The sequence below is a fragment of the Pezoporus flaviventris genome, unplaced genomic scaffold, assembly GCF_033815535.1.
Source record: "Pezoporus flaviventris isolate CSIRO_AGI_PZ_B2104156 unplaced genomic scaffold, CSIRO_AGI_Pfla_v1 ptg000015l, whole genome shotgun sequence".
Classification (NCBI taxonomy): Eukaryota; Metazoa; Chordata; class Aves; order Psittaciformes; family Psittacidae; genus Pezoporus; species Pezoporus flaviventris.
The window spans coordinates 43157801-43171047 of record NW_026892563.1 but is presented as its reverse complement, the minus strand read 5'-3'; the positions used below and the strand labels follow the sequence as shown (position 1 = coordinate 43171047).

The following is a 13247-nucleotide window of genomic DNA, read 5'->3' as shown; positions in this document are numbered from 1 at the left end:
GTTTTCCTCATTGTAGGGCCCTTTTTACCTCACTGTGATTTTAGAGGATTTTGCTTGCAGAAGGGTGCGAATCAGCTGACCTTACAAGTTTGATGATGAACTAATCAGCTCTCTAGCAATTAGAGATGGAGAAAATGATGGCTTTACTTTGTCTGTCTGCACTTTGGTTTAATTATTAGCCTAGTACTCCCATGATAAGGTGTGTACTCTTGCTTTCTCGAATATAGTGTGTCTGTGTGTGCTTGGTACCTGTAACATAGTTGCACTTATGCTTTTAATCCTATTTATTGTAGTATTTATGTTATTTTACTTCCCAGTCCCTGCCCATGACAGGGGGGTTGGAACTAGATGATCTTGAGGTCCTTTCCAACCCTAACTGCTCTGTGATTCTATGATTCTATTAGTGCATCAACCCTTCTGGTGGCTTTGTTTTGAGAGGGGGAGAGGGTCAAGGTTTATGTTAAATGATGTATGTATTTGTTGTGTCTTGGTGCAGTGAACTTTAATTACTTTGAAAGGTATTCAGATTACTTTCACAGAATGCATTGTGCTGTAGGTAGTCAGCAGATGATGCAGCCGAAGTAGGAAGAGAGAGGAGGTTCTTGTCCTTCGCATCTTCTTCCAAGTCTGGTCTTATCTTTCTGACCAGGATATGGTTCTGTGGTCACATCATGGAACACGGTTTCTTTCCAGTCCCCTGTCAGGTCATGTGACAGAAAATGCATGTTCTTGTGGGGAGGATAAGGATAAGGGTGGGCTTGCTTTTCCTAAAAATAAAAACAATTAAAAAAATAAAAATGGAAAAAAAAACAAAAATTCACTATTCATAATTTCACTATCTTGACTTTGCTTATAGTGAAAGAAAAAACATGAAGAAACAAAACAGGCAAAAAGGTTACGTAAGAATTTTCCATTAGATTTGGTTGTTTTGGATAATTTGGAGCTATGCATTGTATGGAAAACTTGCTGTATCTTGGGTTTTGTTGGGCTAATTTAGTGTCTGGACACGCTTAATGAGTTTCTCATTTCACCTGAGTTCTCATCAGACAAGACATTAAGATTATCTTCATTGTAATTCTGAAACTGTTTGCTTAGCTATGAGCAAACCCCAACTTTTAGGTTGAGGCTAGGAACAGAGTCTCCTGAATGCAGTGATATGCAGTCAGGTGTGTTCTGTCTGCTGCCACACAAGCGAAGACTTCAGTGGGTAACTGGACAGAAAATGAAGAACACAGTGGTGGTACCAGGTGGATCTTAAATTGAATATTGCTGTGTGTAATTTTATACTAGTCTGTCCTCCTTTCAAACTTCCCTTCTCCACAATATGCTTATTTTCTGTCACAGCAGAGCTTTTTGTATGTAGCAGTTAGGACTGCTTGATGTAAAATCATAGACTAGTAAAACGTTATTAGGAGGAAGCGTACCAAAGTCTGTGTCTTAGAGGGGTTTCTGTGATGGCAATGATAATTTCACTGCTTGTGTTACTTAATTGGAAAACTCTTTATTTTGCAACTTAGAAAAAGTTAAAATTTGAAACTGGGGAGAGACTCATTGGCAGCAGGTAATTTCATTGACTTCTGAAAGCCAAGCATTTCCATGTTACTTCCTCACTTCCTTGAATTCCCAAAGTGGATGATTTTCTGTCCTCTGTTATCAGCTGGCTGGTATTTATTGACCTTGCATTAGCATCCTTGGCTATGTTGTGAGAAAAGTTTTTTCATATTGATGAGCTGGTCTGGATTGCATTCTTCTGTGATACCATCATTACATGGGTTTTGCTAATAGCAAGCTTCAGAGCTCTTACATCCTGTTACTATTTAGTTTAACTTTTACATAGTGGGAAGGATCCACTTTTCATGTAGATTTGAATTATTTTATTTCTAGTCTCAAGCTGTCCTAAAATGTGTGCTAATTTATTTTGGCTGCTTGATTTCCTCACTCCTCCTCAGAATTTTGGCTGTTGTTTATAAGAAGTCTGTCCTTGAATGCAATTCTACTTTCGAGTAAGTGAGAAAGTTCTTTGTGTATTGGCTAGGAAGCTAGTAGAATACATTAGAATCATGTTCAACATATGTGAAAGCTTGATTCTGTTACTGATCTGAATTTGGACATATTTAATGTTATAGTAAAAAAGTCAACAGAAGAGCTAACTACTATAAAAAAGAAGGCATCAAAGTTATTCATCTCATCTTAAATCCTGCAGCCTGTTTCCCAAACGTGTACTTCAACATGATGGAAATATTTGATAGTGTGCTATAGGACGTGTTAGACTGAAATATATATATATGTTTAATTATTATATAATTTCCTATTATCATACTGAAAGATTTTTAGCTCAAAATCTTCTTAAACAAAAAAGCAATCAAACAACAAAAAGCAGACCAACAAACTTCCCCGCCTACCCCAAAATACAAATGTTATCTAGATAAGTGGTGAATATTCCCACGCCTTAGGCTTTCAGTCTTGGCCTGTTATGTTGCTGTGGTATAAAGTCAAGCGAGATGTTTTATACTTGGCATGAATTCTGTTTTCAGTTAATAAAGGTGGCAAGCACAGAATTGACAGAAAATTGTTGCTCTTTTGCGTTCTTGTATAAAGGTACAAATGCCTCTGATGGTTTTGTCTTTTTGTTGTGGTTTCCCTTTGCCCAGTATTATTTGTTCAGTTTTAGTCCTTTCTGAAAGCCCTGCTTATCACAATGCGTTTTCCTTAAGAGGTGGGGGTTTGTTTCAACCTTTCAACTCATGTTAATGGCAAGCATCCCTTGAGAGGAGGAACAAGGATTCTTAGAGAAGTGTCAGATAGACACCAAAAAGTAAGTGAGGACTAATTTCCCATTCTTAAGATAAATAGCAGAAAGCATTGTGTAATGCTGAGGGATGCTTACCTATTACAGCAACAGATATACAAAATTTGGTTTAGTATCAACTTGGCAGGGTCGTCATTGTAGCTGAATTTCTTTGGTTACGTGCTTGTTGGTAGTGCTTCCATTTTCCAATATAAGAAAATTAATGTTTATACATTTCTGGCACAAAGAAATACAACTCTAAAAAGAATAATCAAATAAAAAGTCAAATACTTATTTAATGTCAATCTCTTGCTTCCAGTGGAATGAGCTTTTCACCAGGAATGTTTACTTTGTGCTTGTGCTCAGGACTTCTACTGAACTGCCAGCTGTAAATTTTTTCCCTTTTTTTCTAAATCATTAATTTCCCTTAAAATTACTTGCTGAGGAAAATGCTAATTGTAATTGGTATTAGGATAATATAATGTCTGAAATGCCTGCAGATCCAGCATCTCAGCACTTACAGGAATTGAAAATCCATTGTGGAGTTTTGGACTACTTCAGCATTTCAAAGTGCTTCCTAAAACCTTCATGTGCCTAACTTGAAGCTCATAGTACAATATGCTGATTTTCTGCTTGCAAATGTAGGTGTGTAGGGTTTTTAATGCATAGTGTCTACACTGATCTTAGCTGGTTTAAATACTATGCTTGGCCTGTCTGTGAAGCCATTGCCACCTTTGTGGCATAATCACTGGATAAACTGGAAACTACCCCTTAGTTGTTAAACTCGGAAGTGAATTTTAGCAGTTTCACAGAGGAGCAGAGGTCTCCAAAGCCTTAAGGTCCCTGTATGATTTATGACAATAAACCATAGAAGGAGAGAAAGAGAGGGAGAGATTGCATTAATGTTCCCAATGAAGAAGAGACTTTGTGCTCACCTTCCTTTAAACATCAGAGTCCATGTTGGAGACCAAGCGTGAGACACAGATTTATAGGAAACTGGGCTTCATTCATTCTGTTGCTCATGGGGGGGCTTGGTGGTTGCTTCTTTTTATTGAGATTGCCTGGCAACCAAAGGCAGGGAAAAAGGAAGAGAAGAAAAGGTTATTGACCAGTCGGTATTCTGTCAGTCAAATGCTGAAGAGTTGCATGTATTGACTATCTGAAATGTGGGTTCCTATCATAATGACCTTTTTGTCTGGAAGGGAGTTGCAGAAACTGCACTGAATACTAAGAGCCAGTGTATGAGAGCAGGGTAGTTTTTCAGTATTGGGACAAACCCTGGTTTTCAGGTAGAACTTGAATGCTGGTTCTGCAGAGGCTTATGTGAACCCCTCGCAGACTGAAAAGCAATTTCACTGACAACAACAAAAAAATCACTTCTTAAAGGTAGCTCAGAAATAAGCAACGATTTGACTGCTCTGCTCGGTGAGGGTGAGGATGAGACATCCTAGCACACGAAGATGTTTCCATGTGGTTTCAGAGTCATTTCACTCAGTATTTTATTTCTGATTCTTCAGCACTCTATTCCCAGTCTGTGTTCTAGCACGCACAGCGGTTATGTAGCATTAGGTTACATCCTATGTATCTTCTATTAGAATTATTAATTTAACTTAAAGGACAGTTGGATGTTAGTTGAACTGCTGCTCATACCAAATCGTACCAAATGCGTTATCATACTAGGTTTGTTAGTGGAAGATAAAATTGTAAATAAATGTTGTTAAAACTGGAGTTCTCAGTGGAGTCTTGGAGTTAGCTGCAGGGGTTCCAGTGATATCTTCAAGGACTATAAACTTGTGTTTTTAGCAGGACTTTTATAGGTTAGGAGTTTTATAGCTATGTGTTGCTGCAAGAGAAAACGTAGGGTTTCTGAATCATGCGTATGTGCTGTATTGTAAATCACAAAATACCCTTCAGTTTGTTATAAGTTTCATTTTCATTTTTTATTTGACGGATAAAAAGCCACACAATTGAAGTACATCGCAGGAAGGATGAAAGAGCTGTGGAGATAAATCGTGTTCTAGATTGCCACATTGCGAAGGAACTATTTAGTGAGACTGCTCATGACATTCTAGGAAATGACATTCACTTAGTGCATATTCACTTCTTTATATTCCCTTTTGTAAAGAAAATGGAATGAAAAAACCAAAGCCATAAGTCTGGTACACAGTGCTAGATCTGTTCTGGAAGAGAAAATCCTTTATGGCCCAACTTTTTCACTCAGTATGACAGGAGCGTATGAGTTACACCCTCTCCCTGGGGATCTCAGAGATTTTTCTATACCACTGAAAGCAGTCTCTTGTTTCCTGCCATTAACAGTATGCAAAGAAGATTCGAAAAATGAAAAGCAAACAAAAGAACACTTTCCAAAGCCAAATGACGTGCTGAGAAGGGGGTGGTGCCATGGCACTTCTCTTCTTCATGTTTCAGAAGTGTAGAAGGTGCCTGAGGCATTAGAATCGCGTAATGTAGTGGGTAATGTGAATTCAGAAGTGGTGGTCACAACTCTGTTCCTTCTGTCCCTCTTGATGATAGGAACAAACCCAGCACCCTCATGTCACAGCCTCGCATTTCCAGCTCTCCCACCTTGCTGTTATAAATCTTTTGAGTAAAAAATACTTGGATTTGTCAGCCTTATTGAACTGCTTGGAAGACATTCTCATCCCTTCGTTCTTCCAGCATTTAGAACCTGGCTAGTAATTTCTAGTCTAACCATAGCCAGGACTGATCAATACTCTGTAGCTGCACACTACTGAAAGAAAGAAATGCCACTTGGGGCGCTTATGAAGTGTAATGCCCCATGGACCAGAGTTACTCAAGTAATTGCATGTAATCGAGGTGAGAATTAGGTTTGAGTCCCATCAGTGTCTGATTTATGCAGTGTAAGTACAGATCTTTCATGAAGTTATTCTGCCAGCATCCCAACAGGTTTTCCTTTAAGTTCTCAGCCTCCCACCTCAGTATTGGATAGGGCCACTTCCTTCTTTCTTGGCTCAGGTAACCTTCTCTAGGTCTTACCAAACTTCTCTAGGTCTTACTAACCCGTGTGCACACATTTTCTGCAGCATTTCTTTGCTGTCACAGCTGTGTAGTCTTGTCTGACAGCTTTCCCTTCATCTTTCTGCTTATTCTTCTGATACCTTCTGCTTTATCTTTTCCATCTATCTGAGGGACAAAACCTTGCACTGTTGTTATTTTCTCTTAGCAAACCTTCAATAGGATGAAATTTTATATGGGAAAATGCAGTATCCTCAGAAATAGTTTTTCTGAGTTCCAGGTGGGTTTCCAAGGTAACTGAGTTTGGGTGCCCATACTTTCTTGCTGGATGCTTTCTTGGCCATTGCATTATGTTGCTCCTGCAGAAATGCTAGTGGTTGCATGATGTACTCTTTAGAATTGATTCAGTAGAAAATACCCTCCTGCACCATGCTAGTTTTCCATGGGATGGGAATAGTTTTGGGAAGCTGAAGGTGGGAGGAAGGGAAGCTGAAAGTGCAGCAGCATAAGGAAGCAGCAGCAATTGGACTCAATGTGTAAGGTGAAAAGAAGCATGTCCCTTTCACCTATCTGTTTGGCCTATGTAAAGTAAATATCTGCCTTGCAGCTGAAATTTTCTTTTCGTGCATCTCATATCATTGTTGCATTATTCTCTTTGCATTTCGTTGTCTCAATTCCATTTTGGCTGAATTCTTCCTCACGACTTTTCAGTCTCCTGTTATTTATTATAGCTACCTGCCTTTCGCCCTGTTCAACTAGGTTTTTGCATACTAAAAATGCTATACTTTCTGTATCCTAAGATACGAAGACTCATTTTAATTACAACATAGTAACTCTGAACTCCTCTTTTAGTTGATTTATCCCTACCTTCCAGCAGGTCAGAATTTTCCTTATGTGTTTAAAGTATCTTAGATACACAGTAATGAGAAGAAGAATCTCTTTTGTTCCCTACAGTAAGGGCACCTTCTCTGTAGCTTTTGTTGTAAGAAAGATCTATATCTTCTATTATAAGGAATATCACAGATTTTTTCTGCTTTTCCTCTAAAATTTGGAAATAGGATTTATCCCATACTTAGTCCTGTTTATATATCTCTTCCTTTACTTTTGATCTCCTACCTTGTTCTGTTATTGCAGCTAGCTGTTTGCCTGTGCCAAGTAAAACTGCACTGAATACTATAATACTGAATAGGCTGCTTGGCAATGCCACACAAGGGGTTTGCTTCCCATTGCCTCTTATCCTCTTAATAGCCAGCGTGTTTTTGTGCCAGTACCTCTCTGTAAAGCTAGCGTATTGCACTGGGTTTGTGTGACAAGGTTTTAATAACAGGGGGGCTACAGGGGTGGCTTCTTTGAGAAGCTGTCAGAAGCTTCCCGTGCCTGACAGACCCAGTGCCAGCCAGCTCAAAGATGGACCTGGCTGAGCCCATCAGTGATGGTGGTGTGGGACTGGTGTGCTTCCATTCAGCAATGATAGACTTGAAATGTTGTTGTTTGTGTAAGTGGATTACAATTGTTTCCAAGGAATTTTGTCTTCATTGCAGATGAATGAAGTGATAATTGCATGTTGTCACCTCAAGGTGAAGAACATAGCAGCGATACTACCTTTATCGTGAAACTCATACATCCGTATTCAATTCTGTGTGAGCATCTTGGATAAGAAACTTCTGGGAAAAACATTGCAATGAAACTTGTTCAGAAAAATAACATCTGCCGTGGGGATGCTTTAAATTCTGCAAGTTTTGTTTCTGTCTCCCACTGGACATCTAAAATCTGTTGAGCTGATTAGAAATTATATGGAAGAGATAATAAGTAGATCACTTCTGAATCGGTGTGAGCTGCTTTAAATGTCCATAAAATGATGTTCCATTATATAACCTTATCCAATTTCATCCAGTTGTTGTAACTGAATATTTTTGTTCAGGTAATACCTGTAGTTAAATAGGTATATCCAGCTTCATGAGAGGCAATTACAGCATCTGAATGGCTTTTTGCAACAGCATTAGATTGTTGGCTCAGGAGCCGTGCTTGTACAAGGACATCTGTCAGAGGAGAGTCCTCCACTCAGCTGTGGGAACTTGGCAGAGGCTGGGAGCCAGGGTCCAGCTGCTTCTTTTGCAGGCAAGAGCTTGTCCTTGTTTGATGGGCTACCATGTGACTTCAAGCTCTCAAGTGGCTGTGAGTTCTAAGTGTTGTATCTTTGAGTCAGAGCATCCCTGTACTGCTAGCTCTCTTTGGCAGTGTAGCATATTATGGCTTGCTGCAGCATTTCAGCTGCTGTATACACATCCAAGACTGTGTTTTTAACTCTGTTGAACTAGTCAGGAAGAGATAAGACTTGTGTATAGTCAGATCTGTAAAGTGAACTAAAATAAACGTTGTTTCAATTAAAGGAAGAGAATTTATACTGCTTTTTATCTGCTGGTTTAATAACATGATTTAAAATCACATCTTCAGTGGTTTGTGGACAATTTCATTGTGCAGACCAGCTCTTAGTCATATCAAACTTCCTGAAGTCGGGTGAGACTGAGAACTCTCAGATGCTACTCTGATGTGGCTGTTTCTTTGTTTTCCCTTTCTTTGTGTGTGTGTGTCTTCAATGCACATGTTGTTTAGGGTGGTGAGGCACTGGAGTGGGTTGCCCAAGGAGGTTGTGAATGCTCCATCCCTGGCGTTGTTCAAGGCCAGGTTGGACAAAGCCTTGGGTGACATGGTTTAGGGTGAGGTGTCCCTGCCTATGGCAAGGCGGTTGGAACTGGATGATCTTAAGGTCCTTTCCAGCCCTAACTATTCTGTGATTCTATGATTGTAAAATCAGGAAACTGTAGAGAAGGTTTACACTTCTGCACCTCAGTTTCTTCGTCAGTATAGTGGAAATAGTACACCAAGGTCCTGCATCACATACACCTGCATAGGTAAAATGAATAATTGTTATGCTGAAAACTTGAATATAACACTGATGTGATCTGATTTTTGAGGGAAGGTGTTTTCCTGGTAGAAATTCTTCTTTGTCTCCCTCCCTCCAAAGTGGCAGTGATTTTTTTTTCATGACATACTTCATTTTATCTACCTTGCATCTCTAGTTTCTGTAGCATGCAACAGCTCTGTTTGAAGCTCTACTACTCCTCAGCTGCTGTGCATCTGGTTGCATGGGGCAGCATTTGTGGTCTTTTGTAGAGGCTGTGTAGATGGGTGATAGCGGAGCAAGGATTTCTTTAGCTGCTGTGCTACCATGTGCTCTATTATGTGCTTCATTATCATGATAGGAACCGTGCCTCTTTTGTTTGTGTAATTAACTTTGAAGCATAGAACAGAAGATGATAAGGCTGAAGGGGATGTTACCAAGGTGCATAAATGCCTGATGGCAGGATATAGAGAATATGGAGCTTGACTCTTCAGTGCCAGTGAAAGGCCAAGAGGCAATGGATGCAATCATAAATACAGGAAATTCCATTTGAATGTAAGGACAAATGTTTTTAATCTGAGTACAAACAAACACTGGCACAGCTGCCCAGGGAGGCTGTGAAGTCTCCATCCTTGGAGGTATTCAAAAGCTAGACTGGACAGGATCCTGAGCAATCTGCTCTGGCTGACCCTGCATGAGCAGGGGGTGGGCTAGAAGATCTGGAAGGCTGTCTTTCAACTTTAGTAGTATTGTGAGTCCATAAAGGCATTATTCATTGCCATAAGTTCTAGCACTTTGGTGGTGAGGCATCTCAGTTTGTATTTTTAAGACACGGAAAATAGAACAGCTGCAGCTTTTGTGGGCATAAAAGCTGAAGAATGATGACCCTAAGAATCAAAACTATTTTGGTCCTAGTTATCCATTAAGGGAAAAAGTGAAGAAAGATGCATCTCAAGTCACTTAGTTTTGTACATGGCTAACAGTAAATAGTTACCTTAAGCATCCCTATAGGATTTCTTTTTTCATGTGATTGGTAAATATTCCTCTCTGGAAAGAGTGACTTCAGATACCAGGTAGGACTGGTACATGAGTAATTCACAAAAAGGAAACCCATTCCTTCCTTGTCTGGGTCAAGTAAGTTTATCAGCTTATGACTGATGCAAAAACAACTAATGAGTATGTATACATGAAAAATCGTTCTAGCATCATAGCCTATATAGTCCACAGAAGGATTAGGTAACCAAGTTACAGTGAGTTGGTGGTAGTTTTTATTAACTCTGGCAACTGGACTAAACTTGACTGTTTGTCCAAAGGACATACAACCAAGGCAAAATCAATTGTCATGCATTGAATCGATTTAAAACTAACCTTTTATTATGACTATTTGAAATTTCGGTGGGAGCCTTTGGATTTTTGCTTGCAAGATGTTAAATTTTGTTAAATCTTTGAAATACAACTTGATTCTAACAGCGAAAACGTGATGTTGTCCTAGTAAACCTCTTCTGTTTGACATGAGTGTGGTTGTAAAGACATGTTAGCATCACGATTGAAAGGACAGCACTGCATGTAATTTAAGAAAGCACAGGTTTTTAGTAATGTGAAACAGCTGTAGCATCTCTTTCATGCCACCTTGAAATATCTTGGTAAGAATTGGCTCCTTAATGGTGAATTCTGTATTCATTTAATATGTTTGTATGTTTAATAGGAAAAAGAGAAGTGAAAGCTCTCCCAGACTTTGTCTATTTTATAGTGATTCCAAGCAAAGTGATGTTTGCTTTTCCACAGCTTTTGACTCTAAATGTGAATTTTTTTAATGGTGTAATCATTGGTCTTAAAATATTTCATTTTTTCTCTGTTTTCCTTTTTTTTTTTCTTGTTCCAGTGGGAAGAGATTAGTGGTGTTGATGAGCATTATACTCCAATCAGAACTTACCAAGTGTGCAACGTTATGGATCACAGCCAAAACAATTGGCTGCGAACAAACTGGATTCCACGCAATTCAGCTCAGAAGATATACGTGGAGCTCAAATTTACCTTGCGGGACTGTAATAGTATCCCCTTAGTTCTGGGCACTTGCAAAGAGACTTTCAATCTGTATTATATGGAGTCTGATGATGACCATTTGGTAAAGTTCAGAGAGCATCAGTTTACAAAGATCGACACCATTGCAGCTGATGAGAGCTTCACCCAGATGGATCTTGGGGACCGAATTCTAAAGCTGAATACAGAAGTCCGTGAGGTGGGCCCTGTCAGCAGGAAAGGCTTTTACTTGGCTTTTCAAGATGTAGGTGCGTGCGTTGCCTTAGTCTCAGTGCGAGTGTACTTCAAAAAGTGCCCTTTCACTGTCAAGAACCTCGCCATGTTTCCAGATACAGTACCCATGGACTCCCAGTCACTGGTGGAGGTGCGGGGTTCTTGTGTCAATCATTCCAAGGAGGAAGAGCCGCCCAAGATGTATTGCAGTACAGAAGGAGAATGGCTAGTGCCCATAGGGAAGTGCTTGTGTAATGCTGGCTATGAAGAAAGAGGCTTTGCGTGCCAAGGTAACAATGCCCTCCGTATTCATAGTTCAATTATTAACAGGGGCTTCACTTTATGTCCCTACTCTGTGTATTGGGTCATGTTAATTTTCTCCAAATTCTTGGCAGAATTAAATTAGTTCCTAAAATCGCCATGAAAATGGGGTTTATTTAAGCCTGTGTAAATAATGTAATTTGATAAAGGTCAACAGCTGCTTTTTAGTTCATACAGTGCGTAGCACATCTAATCTCTCTTACTGGTCTTGGACTTCCTTTCAGTAGATTACAATTTTCTCATATGCATTGCTTGTGTCCAAATATTTGATCTTTTTGTGTGGATTTTTGTCCTTGAACTTTGTGGCTTGATGTATAATTTTTGCTACTGAGCTGTGTTGATTAATTGGGATCGGTCGGGTAAAAAAAAACAGGTAACATGGTTTCAGGTAGCATAGTTCCTAAATGCGGATACATTTGGAAAATGAATATTTGAACTTCAAAATTCCATTTGCATGACTACTCAATTTTTCCCAAACTTTTGGTTTCTGCAAACTGTGGTTATGTGAATGCTCCCAAGAACAAGACTACGCCAGGGAGTTTGTTTTTCCAGAGATGGTCTTTTAAACGTTAGAGAAATGCATTTTATGTTCCCCTGATTTTAATATCAACTGAAATTATGAAGGTCTACATTTTGCTTTATTGTAAGAGTACATTTTGAAGTTTTGTGCTAGTTGAATCTTAGACCTCTTCTCTCAGAGCGCATCAAAGCGTGCTGGCTGTGGCAGAGGGTCTTCCATTAAATAAATAAGTAAAAGTTAAATAGTAACCTCTAGAGATACCATGGATGGAAGGAGTGGTAGCTATATCCTGGGGAGGTGGGTGGGTGGGGGTGTATGCATGTTTGTATACATGTGCATACGCATGTATATTGAACCTGGTTTCAGAATAGGAGCAGAGATTCTTTTTATATCAGTCCTAGAGCAAGCTTTGTCAAGCAAGTAAGTCCTGTGGAGATACTAGGAGCCCACCAAACCATAGCCACTGTTGCTCAAATTAAGGTGACTTTTCTTCCAGAAAATGACAGGAAGTTGTGGAAGGAAAGGGGTAAGAGTGTGGGTTGGTTTTTTTTGTGGTTGTTGTTCTGCTTTTCAATAGGTTTTAACATTGGTTTTGCCCTCGAATAAACTGGGGAGCTGAGTCTGTTGAGTATCTTTTTCTGCAGTTAGATATTGACAGTAAGAAAACCAAGTTCTACTCTTCTGTTAAGAGCTGAGTTCAGGAGCAGATATTTTATTGTTCAGAAATGCTTTATCTAGGGCCTCCTGTAGCTGCACTTAAAAATGCTAAATTGTTAGTGATGCTGTTTTAACCACTGTACGTAGTCTTGCTTACTGTAGAGCCTGTGTCCTTGTAAATGGTTGAAAGCTGTTGGTGTAATGTTTCAGTTACACATGAGCACACAAAGCCGATCACTCCAGAAAGTGACAGACTAAAACTGAGCAGAAGTTGAACTAAATGAAGTAAAGTAAAATCAAATGTTTTATTAAAAACAGGTTCGCAAATGCTTGCGATAGGCAAGGCAGCTCCTACTGAGTTCTGCAGAGACTAGCAGTGAGTTCGCATCCATATGTGGGGGAATGTCATATGTGATTTGGAAGGCATAAAATCAGTCCATAGGACTACTATCTTTTTCTTCCTTCCTTCCAACCCTTTCTCACCAACTGTTGATCAAGGGAGTGATGTATGATGAAACCATTAACAACAGTGACAGGTCCTTCTCGTTTATTCTGATTTAACATACAATGTTCTACTAACTTTTATTGTAAGTCATATTTATAAATATTTTCAGTGTGGTGTGATTGAAGTGGCACTCTAAAAGCAGTCAGTAATTCAAAACCTCCCATTTGTTGGCATCAGTAACTCAGTGGAGCTGGAAAGCTTGGAAGAGAGTTCAGTTCTGACCTCAGGCTCAAGGCAGCTCCTGCAACTTTCCTTATCTTGTTCTTCTCTCCTTCTCTTGCCCCTTCTTTAGGGTGTTGGGGTTTAA

At 39.4% G+C, this 13247-nt stretch overlaps 1 protein-coding gene across 3 annotated transcripts in view; it reads left to right on the top strand.

The window, feature by feature from the left end:
• Positions 1–13247, top strand: part of EPHA3 (EPH receptor A3) — a 216701-nt gene that overhangs the window by 61795 nt on the left and 141659 nt on the right. For all 3 annotated transcript variants that reach the window (XM_061454341.1, XM_061454339.1, XM_061454342.1), the window contains one exon: positions 10567–11227. In XM_061454341.1, coding sequence (XP_061310325.1) covers positions 10567–11227 — 661 coding nt within the window. The remainder of the gene's footprint in view (positions 1–10566; positions 11228–13247) is intronic.